Genomic DNA, 27,995 nt, shown 5'->3' on the forward strand with positions numbered 1-27,995 from the left:
CCTGTAATCCCAGCACTTTGGGAGGCCGAGGCGGGCGGATCACGAGGTCAGGAGATCGAGAACATCCTGCCTAACACGGTGAAACCCCGTCTCTGCTAAAAAATCCAAAAAAATTTGCCCGGCGTGGTGGCGGGCGCCTGTAGTCCTAGCTACTCGGGAGGCTGAGGCAGGAGAATGGCATGAACCCGGGAGGCGGAGCTTGCATTGAGCCGAGATCGCGCCACAGCACTCCAGCCTGGACGACAGAGCGAGACTCCGTCTCAAAAAAAAAAAAAAAAAAAAAAAAAAAAAAAAAAAAAGATTATGTTCCAAGAACATTTGGTTGAAAGTCTATTTTCTACAAGCACAGAGTTTGTAGAAGGCAGACAATGTGACCCAAGGTGGGTCACTAAAGAGCCCCAGGGCTTACTTTCTTCAACGTAAGGGTGCCCCATAAAGACCTTTTCAGCCCTAAAATTATATGAATTATAGGAATCTAATATGTCCACAGGTCTGCTTGCCCTATCCAAAAGGATTATGCATCTGGAAGGGCAGACTGCCCCCAGAATCCTGTCATGTCTGTCATCAACCCATGGTACTTAAGCTCCTCAATGCTCTCTAAACCTAAAGGAAAGTATCTCCACAAACTCTAGTCTTTGGGGAAATTCCTAGATAATTCAGGGAGCTGAGTAAATTGCTCTGTGTAGGACTAGGAGGCTTACTCCTGTGAAGTAGGGCGAGAGATAAAAGAGCAGGGAAAGCAGAGGTGGAATGATCAGGAAGAGAACTGACGAGATGAAAAGCGTTGGGGACTGTAGGTGCGGAGAGTGATGATGGTTGGGGAAATACTTACTGTGGGTGCTGGATGTGTGGGAATGGTGATACCTGCCATCACATTTGCAGGTTTTTATATTATTGTGATGGAAGATCTTGGTCCAGTTTCAGCCTACTCAATTCTTCAGTGCTTCATGGAAATGGGGCTTTTTTGTTTTTAGCAATAGATGTAGAATCCGATTTCATGCTTGTGTGACCTTAGAAAGGAATTAGGGGGCAGTGTACATGAAAGAAGTCTGGAGACCAGTGTGGCCCTGAGAACATAAACCCTTCCAGAAATTCATACGATCTTAGGGGAAGACACCAGACTATGTGCCACCCACTCTTAAGGAATGGGGAGTTGTGCTCCATCTTCTTGAAAGTGGAGAATCCAGCCAGACTCTGTCCCCCAAAAATAAATAAATAAAATAAATAAAGTGGAGAATTCAAATAAATTATTTGACATTCTGCAGATTTATCCCTTCTCCTTCATTTATTTATTCAAACATTTATTGGCCGGGTGTGGTGGCTCACACCTATAATCCTAGCACTTTGGGAGGCCGAGGCAGGCGGATCACTTGAGGTCAGGAGTTCCAGACCAGCCTGGCCAACATGGTGAAACCTCGTCTCTACTAAAAATAAAAAAAATTGGCTGGGCGTGGTGGGCGCATGCCTATAGTCCCAGCTACTTGGGAGGCTGAGGCAGGAGAATCGCTTGAACTCAGGAGGTGGAGGTTGCAGTGAGCCGAGACTGTGCTACTGCACTCCAGTCTGGGTGACAGAGCAAGACTCTGTCTTACAAAAAAAAGAAAACAAAAAGCAAAAACATAAACAAAACAAAAACCCTTTATGTCAGTATGGCCTCATGGATATTTATTTTATGCTTTGGGTATTTATTTTGTTGCTCAAGTTGTTTCAGTTTTGGCCACTGGAGCTCTTTCAGTTGGCGTGTGTGTGTGTGTGTGTGTGTGTGTGTGTGTTTTAAAGAACTTTCTGCCCAGTTTGGTGGCTCACCCCTTTAATCCCAGCACTTTTTAATCCCAGTACTTCTGGAGGCTGAGGCAGGAGGATCACTTGGGCCCAAGAGTTCAAGACCAGCCTGGGTAACATAGCAAGACCTCATCTCTATAAATCAGCCAGGTGTGGTGGTACACAACTGTAGTCCCAGCTACTCAGGAGGCTGAGGCAGAAGGATCGCCTGAGTTCAGGAGGCCGAGGCTGCAGTGAGCCGAGATCTAGCCACTGCACTCCAGCCTGGGTGACAAAGCAAGATCTCACCTAAAAAAAAAAAAAAAAAAAAAAAAAAGAACTTTCTTCTTTTCTGGCAGTACAAGATGTTCCAAAATCTTTTTTTTTTTTTTTTTTTTTTTTAGATGGGGTCTCACTGTGTCACCCTGGTTGAAGTACAGTGACATGATTATGGCTCACTGCAGCCTCAACCCCCAGGACTCAGGTGATGCCTCAGCATCCAAGTAGCTTGGGATTACAGGCGCAGGCCACCATGTCCAACTTTTTTTTTTTTTTGAGACCAAGTTTCTCTTGTTGCCCAGGCTGGAGTACAGTGGCGCCATCTCTGCTCACCGCAACCTCCGCCTGCTGGGTTCAAGCAATTCTTCTGCCTCAGCCTCCCTGAGAAGCTGGGATTACAGGCATGCGCCACCATGCCTGGCTAATTTTGTATTTTTAGTAGAGAAGGGGTTTCTCCATGTTGGTCAAGCTGGTCTTGAACTCCCGACCTCAGATGATCTGCCCATCTCGGCCTCCCAAAGTGCTGGCATTACAGGCGTGAGCCACCGCGCCTGGCACGCCTAATTTTTGTATTTTTTGTCAAGACCAGGTCTCCCTATGTCACCCAGGCTGGCCTTGAACTCCTGAGCTCAAGCGATCCGCCCGCCTTGGCCTCCCAAAGTGCGGGATTACAAGCTTGAGCCGCCGCGCCCAGTTCTCCAAGATATCTTGTATATTTCTTGCCCCGGTTCAGGGATCACCATTCCTCCAAGGATCCCTGGTTCCTTTTATTGGAATATGGTATAAGAAACCAAATCTGGGTGCTAGGTGTATGCCTTGCTACTGGTGTATCATGGATTCTAAGACTTCTCTGGCTAAGATTTTTTAGTTTATTCTACCCCTATAGAGGGGTAAAAACTCTTCTGATTTTTTGCAGCTACAAATTTTTTTAAAAATACTTTAATTAAATTTAAATTAATATAATTTAGTTTTGAGTCGTGCTGTGTCACCCAGGCTAGAATGCAATGGTGCAATCTCGGCTCACTCACTGCACCTCTGCCTCCCAGGCTCAAGCAATCCTCCTGGCTCAGCCTCCCAAGTAGCTGGGATTACAGGCATGCGCCAATATGCCTGGCTAATTTTCTTTCTTTTTTTTTTTTTAGTAGAGATGGGGTTTCACCATGTTGGTCAGGCTGGTCTCGAACTTCCCACCCCAGGTGATCTGCCTGCCTCAGCCTCCCAAAGTGCTGGAATTACAGGTGTGAGCCACCGTGCCCAGACCCATTTTTTCTTGTTTTGAGATGGAGTCTTGCTGTGTTGCCAGGCTGGAGTGCAGTGGCACGATCTCCGCTCACTGCAACCTCCGCCTCCTGGGTTCAAGCAATTCTCCTGCCTCAGCCTCCTGAGTAGCTGGGACTACAGGTGCCTGCCACCAGGCCAGGCTAATTTTTGTGTTTTTAGTAGAGACGGGGTTTCGCCATGTTGGTCTTGAACACCTGATCTCAGGTGATCCACCCCCCTTGGCCTCCCAAAGTGCTGGGATTACAGGCGTGAGCCACTGCACCTGGCCAGACCTTCTATTAGTCTGAGCTAGATACTATTGACACCATAAGCTTAACTAAAGGCTCAATATAAACTATATACTGTTGAATTTAGTATGCTTCTTGGACAAGAGTCTAGAGTGGATTATTAAAAGGATGTTTCCACAATACAATTAAATAAAAGTACTATTCACAAAGGACCAGGAATTTTTCAATTATGCCAAATTTTTGATAGTATAACTACAGCACATTTTCTCACAATAACCTTGGAAATAAGATAAATGGAATGAAATGTCAATAAATTAGGTTGTTTTATAAATATTTCAGTAACTGTAGCCAAATACCAAAGATTCATGTTTCATTGATAATTGAGAAGACTCCAGCAGTGGGCCTAAAAACTTCATTTCATTTAACATCTTTCTGGCTGGGCATGGTGGCTCTTGCCTGTAATCCTAGCACTTCGGGAGGCCAAGGCAAGTAGATTGCTTGAGCCCAGGAGTTCAAGACCAGCCTGGGCAATATAGTGAAACACCATCTCAATAAAAATTGCAAAAATTAGTCAGGCTTGGTGGTACATGCCTGCAGTCCCAGATACTTGGGAGACCGAGGTGGAAGGATCACTTGGGCCCAGGATATCGAGGCTGTAGTGAGCTGGGGATCACACCACTGCACTCCAGCCTGGGTGACAGAGTGAAATCCTGTCTCAAACATCTTTCTTAATCAATGGGATGAAAGTGGAGAGAGCATGCTGGGCTAATTATGGAGAAAATAATAGCTTCTACAAAAGATTCAAAGAAAATAGTTAGTCCTTTCCTATATTGAAATGAAATTTTTCTTAGAACAAGAAAGGCCCATATTAAGGATTAAAAACCATTTGTATTAACTTCCGAATATAGGAAGTGTGGCTTAGGAGTATCACATGTGAACACTTCAGAAAGCTGACACAGCATTACGAAGGAATATCATTCCTATTAACAGGATGGCAAGATTTCTGTCATAATCACCAAGGTAGACAATATATGAAAAAGTGTTTGTCTTGGAAGTCACACTTAAAAGGCCTCTGGCCGAGCACGATGGCTCATGCCTATAATCCCAGCACTTTTGGAGGTGGAGGAGGGTGGATCACTTGAGGTCAGGAGTTCAAGACCAGCCTGGCCAACATGGTGAAACCCTGTCTCTACTAAAAATACAAAAAATTAGCTGGGCGCACACCTGTAATCCCTGCTACTCGGGAGGCTGAAACAGGAGAATTGCTTGAACCTGGGAGGCGGAGGTTGCAGTGAGCTGAGATCATGCCATTGCACTCCTGCCTGGGCGACAGAGCGAGACTTAAAGTCTCAAAAAAAAAAAAAAAAAAAAAAGGCCTTTGACAAAGAGGAGTAATTTTTAAAGGGAAAACAAGATTGTGAAAACAAGGTCAATTAACAGTGACTCATTGCTTACTATGGTTCAGATACTGTTAAACACTGTTACACGAAGACATGGGCGCTGTTCTTGATCTTGTGGCCCAGTAGGGGGAGACAGGCTCCTTAACACACTGCTTTGCGCACAATTTAAGTTCTGCACAATGGGCTTTTGAAGCAGAGTGCAATTTAGTCCGGATTGCTGGAGGCCAGTAAAAGCTGTCTGGAGAAAATGACACCTAGGAGTCTTGAAGGATAAGAAGGATTTAGCCAAAAATGGAAAGAAAGAGAAGGAAACCTTCACTGGAGAGACTATAATAATCAATTTTGAATATCTGAATATGTGATGAGAGGAATTTTGTGTGTGTGGCTCCCGAGATAAGACAGATAGAAGCAAATTTCAGTTCAGTATATGAAAATTCATTTATTTAGTGAAACCCTACATTAAAGCATCCCAACACAAAGCAGATTCGAACATAACAACTGGTGACTGGCTCATCTCACAGGCTCACATCATCAGTGTGTTAACATACAATAGGACTGTACCCTTTTACAGGATTGAGTGTTTTGGATCCCACTCACACACTAAAACCCTGCCATAAAGTTGTATCAATTAGGGCTGTTCAAATGTGAAACTGTATTGGAAAATGGGAAACTTTATCTCCTTATATATGTATATTTTTTGAGATGGCGTTTTGCTCTTTTGCCCAGGCTGGAGTGAAGTGGCACGATCTTGGGTCACTGCAACCTCTGCCTCCCGGGTTTGAGCAATTCTCCTGCCTCAGCCTCCCAAGTAGCTGGGATTATAGATGCCTGCCACCATGCCCGGTTAATTTTTTTTTGCATTTTTAGTGGAGACGGGGTTTCGCCATGTTGGCCAGGCTGATCTCGAACTCTTGACCTCAGGTGCTTCACCCACCTCGGCCTCCCAAAGTGCTAGCATTACAGGCGTGAGCCACCATGCCTGGCCACCATATGTTTTTAAGTATAGGTTGGATGATAATTTGTTGGGAATACCATAGAAGGGATGATGAAATTTAGGCTGGAGATGATCACCAAGGTACTTTCTATCTCTAAGATCCTGCAACCCTTGAAAGACACTCTATTTGACAGTTTCATGAATAAAGACAGTGACAATGAACAAATTCATAAATTACGGTGTTATATTACATAAAGCTTAGTTTCTTATTAAAATTGGCAAAACTTGTCAATTGGCATGAAATGTAATGCTGTTAAAATATACTTTCTCTTATGGTTACAAATACTAAGTGGCTCACGCCTGTAATCCCAGCACTTTGGGAGGCCGAGGCGGGCTGATTACCTGTGGTCAGGAGTTCGAGACCAGCCCTGGCCAACATGGTGAAACCCTGTCATCTCTACTAATACAAAAATCAGCCGGGAGCGGTGGCTCAAGCCTGTAATCCCAGCATTTTGGGAGGCTGAGGCAGGTGGATCACGAGGTCAGTTCAATACCAGCCTGGCCAACACAGTGAAACCCCATCTCTACTAAAAATACAAAAATTAGCTGGGTGTGGTGGTGAGCACCTGTAATCCCAGCTACTCGGGAGGCTGAGGCAGGAGAATTGCTTGAACCTAAGAGACGGAGGTTGCGGTGAGCTGAGATCATGCCATTTCACTCCAGCCTCAGCAACAAGAGCAAAACTCCATCTCAAAAAATATATATATTTATTAGGACAGAAAAGCAAAACCTTACCATAATTCCATAACTATGATTATTGGAATTACAAAGTAAATGAACACTTCAATTGTCTAATAGCAGTGATTTGTCATTAAGGTCTCAGGTCAATAATACATTTAAAATCTAACAAAGTTTGGAAAGATAGTATCATTAAATTATCTTAAAACACTACATTAGTTCATTATTATCCCTGCAGACAAGGATAAAGATGGTTGGTAACACCATAGGTGGCTAAAACAAAGTAAAAGGATCAAAATGGCAAAATTCTTTACTCTGATCATATCACTTGATTAATGACACTTTTATCTATCACATTTTTAGTTTGGAAATAGTTTGCTTATCAATATAGAATTCTACTTTATTGCACAATGTCCAGTTTGGCAACTTTCAGCTATGCTGTGAAGCTAAACAAAAGCAAAGTTGGGTCTAACAAGCTGAAAGAGTTCTGCTCAAAAACCTATTCTGAAAAAGGAACTTCTCAAAACATTTTCACCTTAAAAAAATTTCAGGCCAGGTGCAGTGGCTCACACCTGTAATCACAGCACTTTGGGAGGTCGAGGCGGGTGGATCATGAGGTCAAGAGATCGAGACCATCCTGGCCAACATGGTGAAACTCTGTCTCTACTAAAAATACAAAAATTAGCTGGGCGTGTTGGCACACACCTGTAGTTCCAGCTACTCAGGAGACTGAGGCAGGAGAATTGCTTGAACCTGGGAGGTGGAGGTTGCAGTGAGCCGAGATTGCACCACCGCACTCCAGCAGAGCAAGACTCTGCCTCAAAAAAAAAAAAAAAAAAAAAATTGAACACAGCTACACATCTTTGTCATTTTTGCTCTACTCAATTCTTTCTGAAAAAGTTTATTATTATTAAGGAAATAAAGTGTGGAAGGATCATAGGAAATACTTGCAATAAAAAGAATAATCATTAACATTGGCAACTGCCACTAGGAAGGCGTATATGCCACATACTACTGATAAAAATTGTAGGAACCCATTGGTAGTTCCCATAACCACCATTGATGTGTTAATTCCCACAACATCAAAAATAAAGAATTAGTTCCACAAGCTGTCTGTCAATAATACTCTGAAGGCAACCTATTCATCAGCACCAGAATCCCACTGATTTTCTTCCACATGTTCACAATCTTTTGCCATCAGTCATCTATCGGATTCTACAACTGTTTGGGAGTGTCAGGCTAACAAAAGTCAAAACTGGGCATTGGCATTAATGGTAGTTTACTGATGTTTCCCCTGCAAATCTCGTATTTTCTGATAATAAAATTTTGCACAGAAGTTGGATTTCAAAAGGCTAATTGTATGTTCTATCTGAAATCTTATAATTATAGTACTTCTATGAAAAAAGATGTCTAGTAACATAAATTGCTTCTGCATCGGTTCCACAAACAAGACAAGGACCTAAAACATCCAAACTGTTCACAGACAGAGACCTACTGGGAAGTAAGCTTGTGATTTCAATTCGGTCTTTTGCAGGATCAGTGCTGAGCCAGGAGCTAATGACAGACTGGTGAACATTAGCTTGGTTACTAATGCTATGAGACAAAAAAGTACTGCTTCTTCCTCCTGGGAGAAAAAAAGAAAAGGAAGAAATCTTTCAAGGTGATTTTTATATTAGTAAACATTCAAACTTCTACTGATATTTAGAAAGGTGATGATATCAATGTGTTTAATTCTCAGAATAATAGGCTAATAATTCCATTATTATACATCACCACTTTGGACCAAAGGCTTATTCAGTGATATTAAATATTCAAATTTCCATGGGATAATATGGATACCAAACTTGAAGTCTTCAGGAAAAGCAGGTGATTTCAACTGACTTTCTGTTCATCTTTTAATGGAAAGTCTCAGAAAGGTAGCAAAACGGCCAGCATACAAGTTGAATAAGGAAAGAAAAAAAAGAAACCAAAAATGTAGGTAATACATGGAAATATAAACTCTTGGGTAATAACAAAATAAAATGATCATGAGAAAGAATTTCTAGACATATTTCTAGATGAACATTTCTAGAAATATATTTCTAAATATATATTTGTTACTATATTTCTTAAAATATAATCGCCTTACCTCAAATCTTTCATTCTTATGCTTTTTAGATAAATGTTCTTACAAGCAGATTAGAACACTACTAGATTATAAGGTTTTATCTCTAACAGCGCACTGTACTTACTATAGAATAAAGTGAGGCAGAGGCAGTATATTTCAATTTTAGTCACTATTCGCAACTTACTTTCCTCTCAACTTGCTGTCATATCAAATAAGTACAAATTTAATTCACTCAACAAATGACTGAGTACCTACTATGTGCCAGGCTCTGTGCTAAGTGCTCTGTGCCAAGTCCCTATGTCTTGAAGCTTAAAGATTAGTACATTTAAAATCTTGCTGATCCTTTAAAATATGGCTGAACTTCCTTCTCTAAGAAAACTTTGAAGACAACGTCTACTTCATGTTTTTCTCTTTCCTTGAACCCTCAGCACTTGTATGTACCATTAATTTACTACTTTATAACAATCCTTATATCCTAATTGAACTATCCATGCCTCTGTCCATGACTAAATATGTCTTAAGAGCAGGATGCATATTTTATATGTTTTACTTTTTCACAGTGTCTAATACTGTGCCTTGCAATAGTAGACACAGAATAAAGTTTTATTTCCAGTCTAACCAAGGTTCCTTAAAAGTAAACTTGCAAGTTCAAGACTGTGCGGTTAGGGGAGGAAGGAAGTAAAAACGAAGTACATACTTAGTTAATCCTTAGATGAAACTGTTTGTTTCTCTGTAGATGAAGTTATAGCATGGACATGCATGCATGCTCCACACATGCTCTCTGCTCCAGAATTTTTCTGGAGAAGTTTTAGAATTTTTTTCCCCTTAGTTTTTCTGTTTATCTTTTACTGCCCCTACATTTTACATTGCTCTTGGACGCTGTAAAGATTAACACATTATTCAAGCCACTGTGATAAGACTCCTTCCTCATCTCCCTGTTTTCCACTTTTCTCCTCCCCCTCCCATAAGTCTAAAGTCCTTATCATGGGCTACAAAGTCCCAGGGCTCCTCAGCCACCAGTCCTTATCTCCCACCACTGTACCCTGCTGCCTGAGCTCCAACCGTGGTGTCCTTGCAGTTCTCTGCCTGTCTCAGGCCCTCAGCATTTGCTGTTTCCTCTGCCTGGAATGCTTTCATGTCACTTATGCCTTCACTTCTCTTAAGTCTCTGCTCAAATGTTCCTTCTGCCAAGTGGCCTCTTCTGACTCTCACTAGAGTAGCTCCCCTCACCCCTGTCTTTATTCTTTATCCTCCTACTCTGCTGTATTCTTCTTCATGGTAATTAGCAGTGTATTTGGCCATGTTATTTTCCTTTTTCTTTTCTTTTTTTTTTGAGATGGAGTCTTGCTCTGTTGCCCAGGCTGGAGTGCAGTGGCGTGACCTTGGCTCACTGCAACCTCCAACTCCCGGGTTCAAGCAATTCTCCTGCCTCAGCCTCCAGAGTAGCTGGGATTACAGGCACCCACCACCAAGTTTGGCTAATTTTTGTATTTTTAGTAGACACAGGGTTTCACCATGTTGGACCAGGCTGGTCTTGAACTCCTGGCCTCAGGTCATCTGCCCACCTCGGCCTCCCAAATTGCTGGGATTACAGGTGTGAGCCACCGCGCCCGGCCTCCTTTTCCACTTTGCTGTGCTCCACTATATACTGTAGGAGGTGGAAGTTGGTAAACTCCACTTTCCAGGCTGCTTTGCCATCTGCCATCCAGATGGGCCTTGCCAATAGCAGGTATTAATGGTGGGTGACTGGAAGGCGGAGGGGAGAAGCAGCTCCTTCCTGCTCCAGGTTTCTGGCAACAACACTGGTGGTAGTTTCAGCCTGGTTGAGGGAGCGCCTTTTCTCCTAATTCAGAACAAACTTTTACAGCATTTTCAACAGTGAAGTAGCAGGGGTACTAACAATTACTATTTCTGGGTGTTCCCTTTTCTTCCTATTTGTTCTCCCAGCACCCCTCCTATTACCTTTTGTTTTCCCAGCCCTTCTAACACATGTGAGACCAATTCCTTCTACATCTAAGGTAGTTTCTGACATTCTAATTGGACTCTTACTGATACATTATCTATTTTTTAACTGTCTACTAGAATATTTGCTCTATGCGTTTCGACATTTCGTTCTGCTCACTGTTACATGTCCTAACACCTAGAAGAATGCCTACCACATGGTAGGCATTCAGTAAATATTTCTGAATAAATGAATAAGCAAAAGAACTTTGGAACCACAGACAAACCCTCAAAAACAGGAAACTTGGAAAATGCAAAAACACATAAACGCCGATTACAAGTGCATGGTCTTTGGCTGACCATAACCTACAACTGACTGTAATGAGGAAGCACGCCCTTTTTTTTTTTTTTTGAGACGGAGTTTCGCTCTTGCTATCCAGGCTGGAGTGCAATGGTGCGATCTCGGCTCACTGAAACCTCTGTCTCCTGGGTAAAAGCAATTCTCCTGCCTCAGCCTCCTGAATAGCTAGGATTACAGGCATGAGCCACCACACCCGGCTAATTCTGTATTTTTAGTAGAGACGGGGTTTCTCCATGTTGGTCAGGCTGGTCTCGAACTCCCAAACTCAGGTGATCCACCTGCCTTTGCCTCCCAAAGTGCTGGGATTACAGGCGTGAGCCACCACACCCGGCCTGAGAACAGGCCATTTAACTTGAGAAGAAACCAGTACCCTCAGTTACATCAAATATCAACTTTTTTCTTGCCATTCACACAAACTTGGCAATGCAATATGAAAGATTTGCCAGTGTCTATGCTATGGCATGAGGGTCCAGGTTAATGGCACTCACAAAGGAGAACCTTGGCTGTCTCAAGTGAGCCAGCTTACAGCATTTCTAGCCATCATCCATACAGTAGTAAGTAACTTGACAGTCAGATTTCAAGCCCTGTGATACTCAAATTTACTCTGAGGCAAGAGAATAAAAATGTTTTGCCATTAAGTAAAAAATACGAGGATGTCTAATTCGGTATTTAAAAGTTTAAAATGGCTGGGTACAGCCAGCTCATGCTTATAATTGCAATACCTCGGGAGGCCCAGGCAGGAGGATTGCTTGAGCTCAGGAGTTTGAGAGCAGCCTGGGCAGCATAGTGAGAGCTCATCTCTACAAAAAAATTAAAAAAAAAAAAATTAGCTGGTTGTGGTTGCAAGCATCTCTGGTCTTAGCTATTTGGGAGGCTGGGGCAGGAGGACCACTTAAGCCCAGGACGGCGAGGATGTAGCGAGCTGTGATCATGCCACTGCAGTCCAGCCTGCATGTCAGAGTGAGACGCTGTCTCAAACAAAACAAAACAAAATAAAAGTATGATAAAATTACACATAACAGGCTGGGCACAGTGGCTCATGCCTGTAATCCCAGCACTTTGGGGAGGTTGAGGTGGTCAGATCACTTGAGGCCAGGAGTTTGAGACCAGCCTGGCCAACATAGCAAAACCCCATCTCTACTAAAAATACAAAAAAATTAGCCAGTTGTGGTGGCACACACCTGTAATCCCAGCTACTAGGGAAGCTAAGGCACAAGAAAAGCTTGAGCCTGAGAGGCAGAGGTTGCAGTGAGCTGAGACTGCACCACTACACTCCATTCTGGGTGACTGAGTAAGACTCTGTCTCAAAAAAAAGGACAGGTGTGGTGGCTCACTCCTGTAATCTCAGCACTTTGGGAGGCTAAGGCAGGCGGATCATTTGAGGTCAGGAGTTCGAGACCAGCCTGGCCAACATGGTGAAACCCCATCTCCACTAAAAATACAAAAAAATTAGCCGGGCACGGTGGTGCATGACTAGTAGTCCCGGCTACTCGGGAGGCTGAGGCACGAGAATTGCTTGAACCCAGGAGGCGGAGGTTGCAGTGAGCTGAGATGGTGCCACTGCATTCCAGCCTGGGTGATAGAGTGAGACTCTGTCTTAAAAAAAAAAAAAAAGTACACATAACAGTATTCATTAAAAAGTTTTACCTTGGTGAAAGAGTGACGACTTTTCAGGTACATCTGTGGAAGCATCCCAGTGCCAGAGGGATCCATCTTCAGAGCAGGTAAAAAGATGTTCTGGGTTGGATGGGTGAAAGTGAACTTCCCACACTAAGAGACAAGAATCAATAAGCTCATTCCTGTGCAGATTCACTGAACAAATAACATTAAACCCCCATCTCTAGGCATCATCTTCCATTATCCTCCATCACATACCTTCGAGCCTCAAGTCTGTCATAAAAATTAAAGGCTTCAGAATTAAAGAAAAGACATAATGTAACTTTCCAATGGCTATAACACATAGAAAGGAAAAAGAACACTTTAGGAGGCTAAGGCGGGTGGATCACCTGAGGTCAGGACCAGCCTGGGCAACATGGTGAAACACCATCTCTACTAAAAATACAAAAGTTAGCCAGGCGTGGTGGCGCATGCTTGTAGTCCCAGCTACTTAGGAGGCTGAGACAGGAAAATCACTTGAACCTGGGAGGCGGAGGTTGCAGTGAGCCGAGCTCGCACCACTGCACTCCAGCCTGGGCGACAAAGTGAGACACTGTCTGAGAAAAAAAAAAAAAAAAAAAAAGAAAGGAAAAAGAAGCCAACTAAATTTGCGTACTGGGCAAGGAAATAAATGAAAATAGTAGCCAGGCACAGTGGCTCATGCTTGTAATCCTAACACTTTGGGAGGCCAAGGCGGGTGGATCACTTGAGGTCAGGAGTTCAAGACCAGCCTGGCCAACATGGTGAAACTCCGTCTCTACTAAAAATACTAAAAATTAGCCAGGCATGGTGGTGGGTGCCTATAATCCCAGCTACTCAGGAGGCTGAGGCAGGAGAATCGCTTGAACCCAGGAGGCAGAGGTTGCAGTGAGCCAACATCACACCATTGCACTCCAGTCTGGGCAACAAGAGCGAGACTCTGTCTCAAGGAAAAAAAAAAAATGTCCAGGCGCAGTGGCTCATGCCTGTAATCCTACCACTTTGGGAGGCCGAGGTGAGTGGATCACCTGAGATCTGGAGTTCAAGACCAGCTAACCAACATGGTGAAACCCCATCTCTACCAAAAATACAAAAAATTAGCCCGGCGTGGTGGCAGGTGCCTGTAATCCCAGCTACTTGGGAGGGTGAGGTAGGAGAATTGCTTGAACCCGGGAGGCAAGGTTGCAGTGAGCTGAGATTGCATCACTGCACTCCAGCCTGGGCAAAAAGAGCAAAACTACGTCTCAAAAAAAAGAAAAGAAAATCATTGCTAAAACATTTAACCCTATTACTTTATGAAAAAGCTTATTTGATTTTATTTTTATTTTTTTAAATAGAGACAGGGTTTTGCTATGTTGTCTACCTTGGTCTTCTACTCCTGGCGTCAAGCAATCCTCCTGCCTCAGCCTCCCAAAAGTGCTGGAATTACAGGTGTGTGCCCAGCTAGGAATGACTGTCTTTTACGGAAAAGTTTTTTTTTTAATTGCTAAGTTGTCTTATTTTTCAATTCCTGTGTCATTAATATATGAAGATTATATTATTGGAAAAACTGAGAAAGATCCTAATGAAATATAAAAATGAATTTCTAAGAGGCAATATCCAATATTGGTTAATGCCAAGATTCTGAATACTTCTGGTCTTTATCACAGAAATAGCAACTGACTTCTAACAAACCAAAATTTGGAAATGTTCCAAGAATTTGGATCCAGTTTCAGATGGAGGGCTTTTTATTTTTTATTTGTTGATTATTTATCAAGAGAAACTATTTCTTAGCCCACATATGTATGCTTCATACTTTAGGAACATAGGTCAGTGACAAACTTCTATATAATTCAACTCAAAGAAATTCTCTCTCTCTTTTTGAAACAGGGTCTTGCTCTGGCGCCCAGGCTGGAGTGCAGAATGGCATGGTCATGGCTCACTGCAGCCTTGACCTCCAAGGCTTAAGCAATCCGCCTATCTCAGCCTCCTGAGTAGCTAGGACTACAGGTATGTATCACCATACCTGGCTAACTTTTGTATTTTTAACAGACATGGGGTTTCTCCATGTTGCCCAGGCTGGTCTCAAACAACTGGGCTCAAGAGATCTGTTTGCCTTGGACTCCCAAAGTGCTAAAATTACAGGCATGAACTACCGTGCCCAGCCCCAAAGAAATTCTATATATTCCAAAATCACTTTCAATTCTGAAAGATACCAGTCTTCCTCATTTCCTCAAAATCTGTTTTTTTTTTTTTTTTTTTTTTGAGACGGAGTTTCACTCTTGTTGCCCAGGCTGGAGTGCAATGGTGCGATCTTGGCTCACCACAACCTCTGCCTCCCAGGTTCAAGTGACTGTCCTGCCTCTGCCTCCCTAGTAGCTGGGATTACAGGCATGTGCCACCACGCCTGGCTAATTTTGTATTTTTAGTAGCGATGGGCTTTCTCCATGTTGGTCAGGCTGGTCTCGAACTCCTGACCTCAGGTGATCCACCTGCCTCGGCCTCCCAAAGTGCTGGGATTACAAGCATAAGCCACCGCCCCCGGCCATCATTTCCTCAAAATCTTTTATGGAATCATAATTTCTATAGAAATCTAATAATAAAAAAAATTAGCTAGGTGTAGTGGCATATACCTGTAGTCCCAGCTACTCAGAAGGGCAAGGCAAGAGGATCACTTGACCCCAGGAGGTTGAGGCTTAAGTGAGGTACCATGCCACTGCACTCCAGCCTGGGCAACATATTGAGACCCTGTCTCTACAAAAAATAAAAAATTAGCCGGGTGTAGTGGGGGTGCGTGCCTGTAGCCTCAGCTACTCGGGAGGCTGAGGTGGGAGGACTGATTGAGCCAGGGAGGCAAGGCTGAGGCTGCAGTGGGCTGTGATCATGCCACTGCATTCCAACCTGGGTGAGAGAGACCCCATTTAAAAAAAAATATATAGGGCCGGGTGCAGTGGCTCACACCTGTAATCCCAGCACTTTGGGATGCCAAGGCAGGCAGATAACCTGAGGTCAGGAGTTTGAGACCAGCCTGGCCAACATGGTGAAACCCCATTCCTACTAAAAATACAAAAATTAGCTAGGCATGGTGGCACATGCCTTTAGTCCCAGCTACTAGGGAGGCTGAGGCAGAAGAATGGCTTGAACCCAGGAGGCAGAGGTTTCAGTGAACTGCGATTGTGCCACTGCACTCCAGCCTGGGCGACAGAGCAAGACTCTGTCTCAAAAAAAAAAAAAAAAGGATAATCCATTCTGGCATGATATCAAAGACAGAGTGAGAAAATGAAAAATTTCTGTCCGGCTAAATCATCTCCACCAGAATCAAAAGAAAAAAAAAAGCTTATAAATCTATTGTTCATGTTAAAAAAAATGATGTGATGCAACAATAAATTGAGGAGCACAACATTTATTAACAAATATGACAAAGAGCCTGCATTTGCATGGGAAAAGGGCATTCTTGCACACTTCACTATGGCATATAAAATGGTATGATTTTTATCACCTTTTTTCAGGGAGTGGGGTCTCACTATATTGTCCAGGCTGGAGTGCATAGGTGCAATCATAATGCACTACAGCCTTGAATTCCTGGACTCAAGCAATCCTCCTGCCTCGGCCTCCTAAGAAGCTGGTGCATGCCACTCACCTGGATTAAACTAGTATTATTAACTTTTTAAAGAGGTTATGTTGCCTAAGCTGGCCTCAAACTCTCAGGCTCAAGCAATCTTCCTGCCTCAGGCTCCTGAGTAGGAGGAGCCTGGAACTACAGGCATGTGCCAATGTGCCTGGCTTAAACTGGTATTATTTTTGTGTAGAAAAATCTGTCAATGCGCTATGCAAAATGTTTGGCCTAGCAATTCTACTTCTAAAAAATTATCCTAAGAAAATAAGTACATAAGGCTGGGCATGGGCATAATGGCTATGCCCAGCACTTTGGGAGAATCGTGTAAGTCCAGGAGTTCAAGGCTGCAATGAGCTATGATCACACCACTACTGCACTCTGGCCTAGGCAACAGAGAGAGACCCTGTCTCAAAAAAAAAAAAAAAAAAAAAACAAAAAACACACACACAGAGATAAATATCTAAGGATTCTAACTACAGTTTTGGATGTAAGAATTAAACCTGTGGTTGATGTGGTGGCTCATAACTCATACCTGTAATCTCAGCACTTCCTGAGGATCACTTGAGCCCAGGAGTTTGAGACCAGCCTGGGCAATAAAGTGAAACCCCATATCTACAAAAAAAAAAAAAAACAACAACAAAAAATCAGCTAGGCATGGTGACACACACCTATAGTCCTATCTACTTGGGAGGCTGATGCCGGAGGATCACCTGAGCCCTGGAAGTCAAGGCTGCAGTGAGCCGTGACTGCACCACTGCACTCCAGCCTGGGCGACAGAGCCAGACCCTGTCTCTTAAAAAAAAAAAAAAAAAAAAAAAAAAAAAGCCAGGCATGGCGGCTCATGCCTGTAATCCCAGCACTTTGGGAGGCCGAGCTGGGCGGATCACCTCAGGTCAGGAGTTCAAGACCAGCCTGACCAACATGGAGAAACCCAGTCTCTACTAAAAATATAAAATTAGCCAGGTGTGGTGGTGCATGCCTGTAATCCCAGCTACTCGGGAGGCTGAGGCAGGAGAATCGCTTGAACCCAGGAGGCAGAGGTTGCGGTGGGCCAAGATAGCGCCATTGCACTCCAGTCTGGGCAACAAGGGTGAAGCTCCGTCTCCAAAAAAACAAAAACAAATGTTAAAGAACTTAAATGTCGAGTAAAAAGAAATTAAATAACTATTTAAATTTACACAATTCAGCCATTAAAAGCTATGATGTAAAATGATCCACATGTATCATTATGGAAAGGTGCTTATTATATGTCATATAACTCACCCAATATAAACTTTCTGTATCTTCACAATACTTACTTTCAGCTTCATGAGCCTTCAGCAGAGATACAGGCATAGTACCTTGTCTAACATCCCAAATACTCAACATTCCATCTTGGCCACCAGTAGCTACAACATGCTGTTGGTTGGGATGTCTATCAACACAGTGGAGTGGCACTCGGTCACCAGTCCTTTTGTGGGAGATAACAATGACGTCAAAATCAAATAAAGTATAATTTATCTTTGTGTAACACAGGAAACACGTTTTTTGTTTGTTTTGAGACAAGGCCTCACTTACCCAGGCTGGAATGCAGCACTGCAATCATTGCTTACTGTAGGCTCAAACTCCCTGGGCTCAGGTATCCTCCCACCTCAGCCTCCTGAGTTGCTGGGAGTACATGTGTGTACCATCATGCCTGGTTAACTTTTTGTATTTTTGTAGAGATGGGGTTTCTCCATGTTGCCCAGGTTGGTCTCAAACTCCCAGGCTCCAGTGATCTAGCCACCCTGGCCTCCCAGAGTGCTGGGATGACTGGTAACTGTGCCCAGCCTGTTTTTTTTTTGTTTATTTTTTAAGAGACCAGACTCAGTGGCTCACACCTGTAATCCCAGCACTTTGGGAGGCCAAGGCAGGTGGATGACTTGAGGTTCAAGACCAACCAGGCCAAAATGGCGAAACCCCATCTCTACTAAAAATACAAAAACTAGCCAGGCATGGTGGCACATGCCTGTAGTTCCAGCTACTTGGGAGGCTGAGGCATGAGAATCGCTTGAACCCGGTAGGCAGAAGTTGCAGTGAGCCAAGATCATGCCACTGCACTCCAGCCTGGGTGACAGAGTAAGACTCTGTCTCAAAGAAAAAAAAAAAAAAAAAAGAGAGATAGGGTCTTGTCTTGTTACCCAGGCTACAGTGCAATGGCCTATCTACAGCTTGCTGCAAGCTGGGCTCAAAAGAGCCTTTTGCCTCAGCCTCCCAAGTAGCTAGGACTACAGGCACATGCTACCGTGCCAGGCTATTTTAAGAAATTTTGGTAGAGATGGGGTCTCACTGTGTTGCCCTAGCTGGTCTCAAACTTCTCACCGCAGATAATCCTTCCAAAATGTTGGGATTACAGGCATGAGTCACCATGCTCAGCCAAGAAACATGTTTTATATGGTAACTAAGTGACAACTTAGTGGCTGGAGCTACTGGCTGAATCTTTTTTTTATTTGAGACAGAGTTTTGTTCTTGTTGCCCAGGCTGGAGTGCAATGGCATGATCTTGGCTCACTGCAAACTCTGGCTCCCAGGTTCAAGTGATTCTCCTGCAAACTCTGGCTCCCAGGTTCAAGTGATTCTCCTGCAAACTCTGGCTCCCAGGTTCAAGTGATTCTCCTGCAAACTCTGGCTCCCAGGTTCAAGTGATTCTCCTGCAAACTCTGCCTCCCAGGTTCAAGTGATTCTCCTGCAAACTCTGGCTCCCAGGTTCAAGTGATTCTCCTGCAAACTCTGGCTCCCAGGTTCAAGTGATTCTCCTGCAAACTCTGGCTCCCAGGTTCAAGTGATTCTCCTGCAAACTCTGCCTCCCAGGTTCAAGTGATTCTCCTGCCTCAGCCTCCTGAGTAGCTGGGTCTATAGGCACGTGCCACCATGCCTGGCTAGTTTTTGTATTTTTAGTAGAGACGGGGTTTCACCGTGTTGGCCAGGCTGGTATTGAACTCCTGACCTCAAGTGATCTGCCTGCCTCGGCCTCCCAAAGTGCTGGGATTACAAGCATGAGCAACCACGCCCAGCCTGGCTGAATCTTAATGATACCAAAAAAAATGAACTAAATTAGATATATTTCTAAATAGTACAATTTTGAAATAATTCAAGGCCACAATTATTCATTTTCACTTCAATTTGGAGACATGGAATGAAAGACAATCCGATGGTAAGATGTACAAATCACATTTCCACTTGTTAAATTATTTAAAAACTCATACATCAATTATATACTAAATATTATTTATCATCTTATTTAATGCTTAGTTTATGTAACTATTTTTTCAGTGTGACACATTCTATTTTCTTATGAGAGAACGTTGTACACCTACAAAGGGGGATTTCTGCTCAGAAAAAATATTTGGAATTATATTTTTCCCCCAATCATTACATCTGGAGTATATTTTATCCATTAAACAATCATTGAAAGAGCAGAAATAAGTTCTCCATGAAATAATACAAACTTCAAAGAGTAAAGGCTCTGAATCACTATAACAAATAATTACTAAATGAAGCATAGTAGTATCAACCCCGTCAAGTTATGCTTGCTCTACCAAATTTTAATCAGGGATCTCCCTCTTAAAATGCAATTAAAATTCAATATGGCTTAAAGCCAGTAGCTATAAACAACCTAACACATTAATTTGTGGATTACATTACTGAAATTACAAATCAACACTTACAGTGACAATATCTGAGAAGGCTCATTTCCTTGTTGTCTGAAATCCCATATTTTCAACTGTCCAATTGAATTTACAGTAAGAATCTCAGGAGTTCGAAGAAAGGTTACAGCATGGAGTGTACTACTATCTGCATTGTCTAAAAATTTAAAAAATGGTAGTATGTGTTAATGAGTCCCCTTTTTTTTCCAAGAAAATCTTAAATCACACTCCTTTCATGGATTGATATATTACAATTTCCAGTAACTTATAATTTAAATTTCTATAGAAAAATGCATGGTTAATGTATATGTTTAAATGGATTCTCTTTGGATGGGAAAAATATTTACTCACAGGACATCTGAACTGTTTTCTGTTTCTTTCTTTTTTTTTTTTGCTCGTTGCCCAGGCTGGACTGCAATGGCGCGATCTCGGCTCACCGCAATCTCCACCTCTCGGATTCAAGCTATTCTCCTGCCTCAGCCTCCCAAGTAGCTGGGATTACAGAAATGTGCCACCACACCCAGCTAATTTTGTATGTTTAGTAGAGACTGGGTTTCTCCATGTTGGTCAGGCTGGTCTCGAACTCTCGACCTCAGGTGATCCACCAGCCTCGGCCTCCCAAAATGCTGGGATTACAGGCGTGAGCCACCACGCCTGGCCTACTGTTTTTTCTTTTTGTTTTTTGAGATGGATCTTGCTCTGTCACCCAGGCTAGAGGGCAGTGGCGTACTCTGGGCTCACTACAACCTCCGCCTCCCAGGTTCAAGCGATTCTCTTGCCTCGGCCTCTCTAGTACCTGGGATTACAGGTACATGCCACCATGCCTGGCTAATTTTTGTATTTTTAGTAGAGACGGAGTTTCACCATGTTGGCCAGGCTGGTCTCGAACTCCTGAGCTCAGGTGATCCGCCTCACTCAGCCTCCCAAAGTGCTAGGATTACAGGCATGAGCCACCAGGCCCAGCCTTGAACTGTTTTCTAAACGGAAGGCTGAGTTTTCATACATTTCTTTTTAACTCTTAAGATTGTTACCCTGCATTTCTGAGAGAGTTGTTCAAGCTCCTCTAAACCCAATCTTACTTCCCACTAGTCCCTGACCTAGAACTTTCATTCTACTGAGCCAAACTCCAGTGCTTCCTACAGAGCTCATTCTAACCTTGTATTATTCTGCAGACTCATCCCAAATCTACTCATTTTCACCCTCATCAACTCTCGCCCTCTCCATGAAGTCACTCCTTATTGTCATAATGGTCCTTTTTGTTGATTTCCTAGTGTTTAGAACTTATGCCTCATAATTTAACATATACTTTATGGACTTTAGTTTGTGCCACTCCTCTACACTGCCACCAGGCAATGGTCATTAATTAACAAATAAGTAATGTCGCCCAGTGCAGTGGGTCATGTCTGTAATCTCAGCACTTCGGGAGGCCGAGGTGGGCAGACCACTTGAGCCCAGGAGTTTGACATCAGCCTGGGCAACATGGTGAAACCTCGTTTCTACAAAAATTAGCTGGGCATGGTGGTGTGCATCTGTAGTCCCACATCCCTGGAAGGCTGAGGTGGGAGGATCGCTTGAACCTGGGAGGCAGAGGTTGCAATGAGCTGGGATCATGCCACTGCACTCCAGCCTGGGTGACAGAGCAAGACCCTGTCTCAAAAAAAAAAAAAAAAAAAAAAAAAGTAATGCAACTTAACTCAGAAATGAAAATCATAATAAACAACACAAAAGGCCAGGTACAATGGCTCACGCCTGTAATCCCAGCACTTTGGGAGGCCGAGGCAGGCGAATGACAAAGTCAAGAAATCAAGACCATCCTGGCCAACATGTTGAAAGCCCGTCTCTACTAAAAATACAAAAATTAGGTGGGTGTGGTGGCATGCGCCTGTAGTCCCAGCTCCTCGGGAGGCTGAGGCTGGAGAATCGCGTGAACCCGGGAGGTGGAGGTTGCAGTGAGCTAAGGTTGTGCCACTGCACTCCAGCCTGGTGACACAGCGTGACTCCATCTAAACAAACAAACAAACAAACAAACAAAACACACACACACAAAATGGATTCATGGGCTCAATTCCTAGAGATTCTGATTTAAAAGGTCTAGAGTGGTCGACAGTTAAAAAATTTCCTCAGAGAAGTCTGGCTGAAGCATAGTTCAGAACCAATACACTTAGTTTTCCACCTAAAAGATGTAACTTCTGTGATTTTGCATTACAGACTCTTTGCAATCTAGCCCCAGCTTACTCCTCTCTTGCTTCATCTTTCATCTCTCCTAAATAAATATCTAAAGTCGGGTCAAACTATACTTTTTGTCATTCTCTGAATGTCTTTATCCTGCCTCTGGCCTATTCCCTTTGTCTAGCACGCCATCTTTTATTATTACTTATGGTCTAGAACCTAGAAAAACTATTAATTACTACCTGCTTCCAGATGTTTTATCTGATAATGCCCTCTCACCAAAAAAAAAAAAAAAGGTTTCTGTTTCCTCTAGTCAGTCATTCATACTGGTCTCATCAACATACTGTCTTGACAAAGGGATCCTGCCTTGCGTTGTGTGTGCACATGTGTACATATATTTTATATTTTTTTGAGACAGAGTCTTGCTCTGTCACCCAGGCTGGAGTGCGGTGGCATGATCTCGGCTCACTGCAGCCTCTCAGTCTCTCAGGTTCAAGCGATTCTCATGCCTCAGCCTCCCAAGCAGCTGGGATTACAGGCCTGTGCCACCATGCCCAGCTAATTTTTGTATTTTTAGTAGAGATGGGGTTTTGCAATATTGGCCAGGCTGGTCTCAAACTCTTGGCCTCAAATGATCTGCTCGCCTTTGCCTCCTAAGGTGCTGGGATTATAGGCGTCAGCCACTGTACCCGGCCATATATTTTTACATCCCTCAATCACTTAACATTGTGTTTACTTTTTTTTTTTAGATGAAGTCTCTCTCTGTCACAAGGCTAGCGTGCAGTGGTGTAATCTTGGCTCACTGCAAACTCTGCCCCCCGGGTTTAAGCGATTCTCCTGCCTCAGCCTCCCGAGTAGCTGGGACTACAGATGCACATCACCTCACCCAGCTAATTTTTGTTATTTTCAGTAGAGACGGATTTTCACCACGTTGGCCAGGATGATCTCGATCTCTTGACCTCGTGATCCGCCTGACTCACCCTCCCAAAGTGCTGGGGTAACAGGCATGAGCCACCGTGCCTGGCAGTATTTACTTAGTATATGGTAAGTGCTCAATTACTCTGATGGATGAAAGGAATACAATGATTTTTCTTTTTTTGAAACAGGGTCTCCCTCTGTCGCCCAGGTGGGACTGCAGAGTGCCATCACAGCTCACCACAACCTCCGCCTCTCAGGTTCAAGCGATTCTCCTGCCTCAGCCTCCTGAGTAGCTGGGATTTACAGGTATGCGCCACCACGCCTGGCTAACTTTTCTTTTTTTTTTTTAAACAGAGTTTCACTCTTGTTGCCCAGGCTGGAGTGCAATGGTGCGATCTCTGCTCACTGCAACCTCCGCCTCCCAGGTTCAAGTGATTCTCCTGCCTCAGCCTCCCAAGTAGCTGGGATTACAGGCATGTGCCACCATGCCCAGCAAATTCTGTAGTTTTAGTAGAGACGGTGTTTCTCCATGTTGGTCAGGCTGGTCTCGGACTCCCGACCTCAGGTGATCCACCTGCCTCGGCCTCCCAAAGTGCTGCAATTGCCGGGGTGAGCCACCACACCCAGCCTAACTTTTGTATTTTTAGAAGAGACTAGGTTTCGCCATGTTGGCCAGGCTGGGATTTTTCTTACCTATGGTTCTTACAGCTTCCTTGTGATCAGCTCTGAAGAGATTTATTCGACCATCCTCTCCAACTGTAACGATTTCTGGGTTGTTGCACACAACACCTGTACATGGTGCACTGCTATAGGAAGGACTGCCAGGGCCTGTGTGGTAGTGAGCTGTAGTCCACTGCTGGTTGACTGACAGAGTCTAGGCATCAGAAATGAAGATACTATTAAAGCAAAGTACTAAGGAATTAGCACTTCTTCCCAACAAGAGTATCTTTAAATTCTGACTCACACCCTTCTACAAGAATAAATCTCTCCTTTTTCCTTTAGAATAATGAAATCTAGAAACTACTGCCATCAAAGTTCTATATACACTGAATTAGATACAAAAGGAATATTGTTTAATAATGCCCCACATTTATCTCAAACTACAGTAATGACTTTTAGGGATCAAGCAGTTGGATGTTCAAAAGCAACTCTTTGTATTCTTATGGGAATTAACCTACATCTAAAATATACATATCTGGCCCACGGCTGTCGCTCATGCCTGTAATCCTAGCACTTTGTGAGGCCAAGGCAGGCAGATCATCTGAGATCAGGAGATCGAGACCAGCCTGGCCAATATGGCAAAATCCCGTCTCTACTAAAAATACAAAAATTTGCTAGGTGTGGTGGCACGCGCCTGTAATCCCAGCTACTTGGAAGGCTGAGGTGTGAGAATTGCTTGAACCAGAGAGATGCAGGTTGCAGTGAGCAGAGATCGCACCACTGCACTCCAGCCTGGGTGACAGAGAGAGACTCTGTCTCAAAAAAAAAAATAAATAAATAAAATAAAATAAAATAAATAAAATATTAACCTCTATAGCTTTTTCTAAATGACTCAAAAAAACCCTTAACATGAACTGGGACTTATATTAACTAGGCATGTCTATTAGAAAAGGTTACCTTTGGCTGGGCGTGGTGGCTCACACCTGTAATCCCAGCACTTTGGGAGGCCGAAGAGGGTTAATCACCTGAGGTCAGGTGAGATCAGCCTGACCAACATGGAGAAACCCCATCTCTACTAAAAATATAAAATTAGCCGGGCGTGGTGGCACGTGCCTGTAATCCCAGCTACTTGGGAGGCTGAGGCAGGAGAATCACTTGAACTCAGAAGGTGGAGCCTTGGCTGCGGTGAGCCAAGATTGCGCCACTGCACTCCAGTGCGCGGGCAACAAGAGCAAAACTCCGTCTCAAAAAAAAAAAAAAAATCACTTTTCAAACTAAAGTTCTTTACCTGGTTATTTGGATGGTGAAGGAAAACTGTTACACATCCTGTTGATGAAGCAGCGACAATTCTTTCCTGGTCAAAAAACTAAAGAGAAAATTTCTGCTTGTTAAAGATTCAGAAATATTAGCAGGGAGGAAGTCCATTTGTTTATTTAACTCAATTAGTAGCAAATCTTATAACAATTTTAAAAAGCAAAGAGCCTATGAGTGCTAAGGAAATAAAATGTGTTAATGAAGCTGAAAGGCCAAACTGCCATACAAAGTATTTTCATGAATAAACAATATTTTTTCCTAGACACATTCACCCACAATTGATTTAATTTGGGACCAACACAATGAAACCTTAGGAAAATATTATTCCTGGCTGGGTGCAGTGGCTCACGCCTGTAATCTCAGCATTTTGGGAGGCCTAGGTGGACGGATCACTTGAGCTCAGGAGTTCAAGACCAGCCTGCGCAAGATGGCGAGGCCTCGTCTCTACAAAAATGAGTTGGGGTTGTAGGGAAGTGGAGGTTGCAGTGAGCCAAGATTGAGCCCCTGCATTCCAGCCTAGTTGACAGAGCAAGACTCAGTTTCAAAAAAAGAATAAAAATTTTAAAAAAGAAAAGCCAGGCACGGTGGCTGACGCCTGTAATCCCAGCACTTTGGGAGGCTGAGGCAGGCGGATCACGAGGTCAGGAGTTCGAGACCAGCCTGGCCAATACGTTGAAACCTCATCTCTACTAAAAATACAAAAATTAGCTGGGCGTGGTGGCATGTGCCTGTACTCCCAGCTGCTCAGGAGGCTGAGGCAGAAGAATCACTTGAACCCACGAGGTGGGGTTGCAGTGAGCCGAGATCGAGCCACTGCACTCCAGCCTGGGTGACAGAGCAAGACTCGTCATAAAAAAGAAAAAAAAAAAAAAAAAGGAAAGGAAAATATCATCTGGGCATGGTGGCTCACACCTGTAATCCCAGCACTTTGGGAGGCCAAGCCGGGTGGACCACGAGGTCATGAGTTCAAGACCAGCCTGGCCAACATGGTGAAACTCCATCTCTACTAAAAATACAAAAATTAGCCAGGCATGGTGGCATGTGCCTGTTGTCCCAGCTACTCGGGAGGCTGAGGCAGGAGAATTGCTTGAACCCAGGAGACAGAAGTTGCAGTAAGCTGAGCTCTCGCCACTGCACTCCAGCTCGGGTGACAGTATGAGACTTCGTCTCCAAAAAAAAAAAAAAATGTATCTTTCCTAGAGCTAGATAGCTTTCTTTTTTATTTTATTTATTTATTTATTTATTTATTTATTTATTTTTTGAGACAGAGTTTCGCTCTTGTTGCCCAAGCTGGCGCACTCTCGGCTCACTGCAACCTCTGCGCCCGGGTTCAAGCGATTCTCCTGCCTCAGACTCCCGAGTAGCTGGGATTACAAGCGCGCACCAGGGCTAGGTAGCTTTCTATGGAAAATGCAGGGGCTCTCCACACCAGGATTTGAAAACTTAATTTCGGCCGGGCGCCATGGCTCACTCCTGTAATCCCAGCACTTTGGGAGGCCGAGGCAGGCAAATCACCAGGTCAGGAAATAGAGACCATCCTGGTTAATATGGTGAAACCCCGTCTCTATTAAAAATACAAAAAATTAGCCGGGTATGGTGGCTTGCGCCTGTAGTCCCAGCTACCCGGGAGGCTGAGGCAGGAGAATCGCTTGAATCCGGGAAGCGGAGGTTGTAGTGAGCTCAGATCATGCCACTGTACTCCAGCCTGGGTGACAGAGCAAGACTCCATCTTAAAAAAAAAAGAAAAAAAAGAAAACTCAATTTCATCCCCACCACTCATTACTGGTTTTGAGACTTTGGCCAAGTTAAGTTCACTAAATCGTGGTAAATCTTTAAAACGGGAGCACTAATCTCTACTTAGGGAGTTGTTATGAGAATTCAAAAAACAAAATGATGTTATCCCCCTGCACAGTATCTGTCACATAGTACATGCTCAAGATATATTAGTCTCAATTTTCTCATTGAGAAAAACAAAGTAAAACAAAGTAACGATACTTGATTCACTGGCATGCAACAATAATTAATTTTTGTAAAGCTCCCCAAACGGTATTTAGCACATAGTCGACAGTCAATTAATAAAAAAGTATGATTAAATCTACATCCCCTTTCCCAGTCCTTTTTCTGCCACTAAATGGCTAAATGATGTTGGGCAAATCATAACTTACAGAGCACTCAGTTTTCTGTAAACGAGGGGTGACACCAGACAACTTTTACGATGCTCTGCTTGTTTAAATGTATTACTCAGGACTTTCAAAGTTAGCTTTTGGATGCTACACAGATTTACCTGTAAATCCATTACATCACCATGGTGTCTGATATCACACAATAACTGATGGTCTCCTTCAAACCCTCCATCAGAGTCCAAGTTTCCAAAATCTCCAATAGACCACAGTGAAATATAATTTTCCTGTAAAACAGAAAGTTTTGTCTTGAGATGACATAAACGTCAACTCTCGGAAAATAAAAGTTGTGCTCCCGTCCGGAAACGTTGCTCCAAAACATCTCAAATGGTATGGTGAGTTTAAAACACAACGAGATACGAGGCTCAGGCATGCCATCACCGGCTCTGAGCTACGGAGCAACCGCGCCTGAGACAGGGGTCCGGGGGACCTAAAAGTGCGAGAAGAACCAGAAGGTGGGAGTTGGCGCGCGGGAGGCCAGGGGTCAGCTCAACCGGAGAGAGGGAGGAGGTAGGGGCTCGTCCCTATCAGCGGCGATACCTCATTGTCCCAAGATCCTGTAGCGAACGTCTCCGCGGTCTGTAAACTTCCCGGAGGCAGCGGTCGCCAGCGGGTTTTGCTGATTTTCTGAGACACAAACTTCGCATAAATTTCCTCCATGCCGAAAGCAGCCGCAGCAGGTACTGCAAAAAGCAAGCACAGTGCGCGCCTCTCAGCCCCGCCTCTTCCCGCGGAACCCTGATTGGATGGGACTTTAGGACGGAGACGGTGGCTGCAGAGAGTCAATTCTCGTCGATAGCCAGTGTGGGCACAGTCAGTACCTAGACTGAG

General features: G+C 43.7%; 1 protein-coding gene across 5 annotated transcripts; it reads right to left on the reverse strand.

The window, feature by feature from the left end:
• Nucleotides 1–527: 527 nt before the first annotated feature.
• NUP43 (nucleoporin 43) lies at nucleotides 528–27,900 on the reverse strand. Of its 5 annotated transcripts, XR_010157789.1 has the most exons (9): nucleotides 27,705–27,900; nucleotides 27,269–27,391; nucleotides 24,959–25,036; nucleotides 23,704–23,884; nucleotides 19,945–20,080; nucleotides 17,558–17,709; nucleotides 12,677–12,799; nucleotides 6,601–8,244; nucleotides 5,362–5,739 (listed from the first exon to the last, which is right to left on the reverse strand). XR_010157789.1 is itself a non-coding variant. In XM_016956457.4 (8 exons), exons 1-8 carry the CDS (start codon nucleotides 27,822–27,824, stop codon nucleotides 946–948), a joined length of 978 nt encoding a protein of 325 aa, XP_016811946.1. In that variant the 5' UTR covers nucleotides 27,825–27,888; the 3' UTR covers nucleotides 528–945. The 5 variants fall into 5 exon arrangements, 4 of the variants coding, with proteins under 4 accessions (XP_016811946.1, XP_009450474.1, XP_016811947.1 ...); XM_016956457.4 differs by lacking the exons at nucleotides 5,362–5,739; nucleotides 6,601–8,244 and adding an exon at nucleotides 528–1,010 and having other exon boundaries at nucleotides 27,705–27,888; XM_009452199.5 differs by having other exon boundaries at nucleotides 5,362–8,244.
• Nucleotides 27,901–27,995: the final 95 nt, after the last annotated feature.

Source organism: Pan troglodytes, chromosome 5 (genome assembly GCF_028858775.2).
Source record: "Pan troglodytes isolate AG18354 chromosome 5, NHGRI_mPanTro3-v2.0_pri, whole genome shotgun sequence".
Taxonomy (NCBI): Eukaryota; Metazoa; Chordata; class Mammalia; order Primates; family Hominidae; genus Pan; species Pan troglodytes.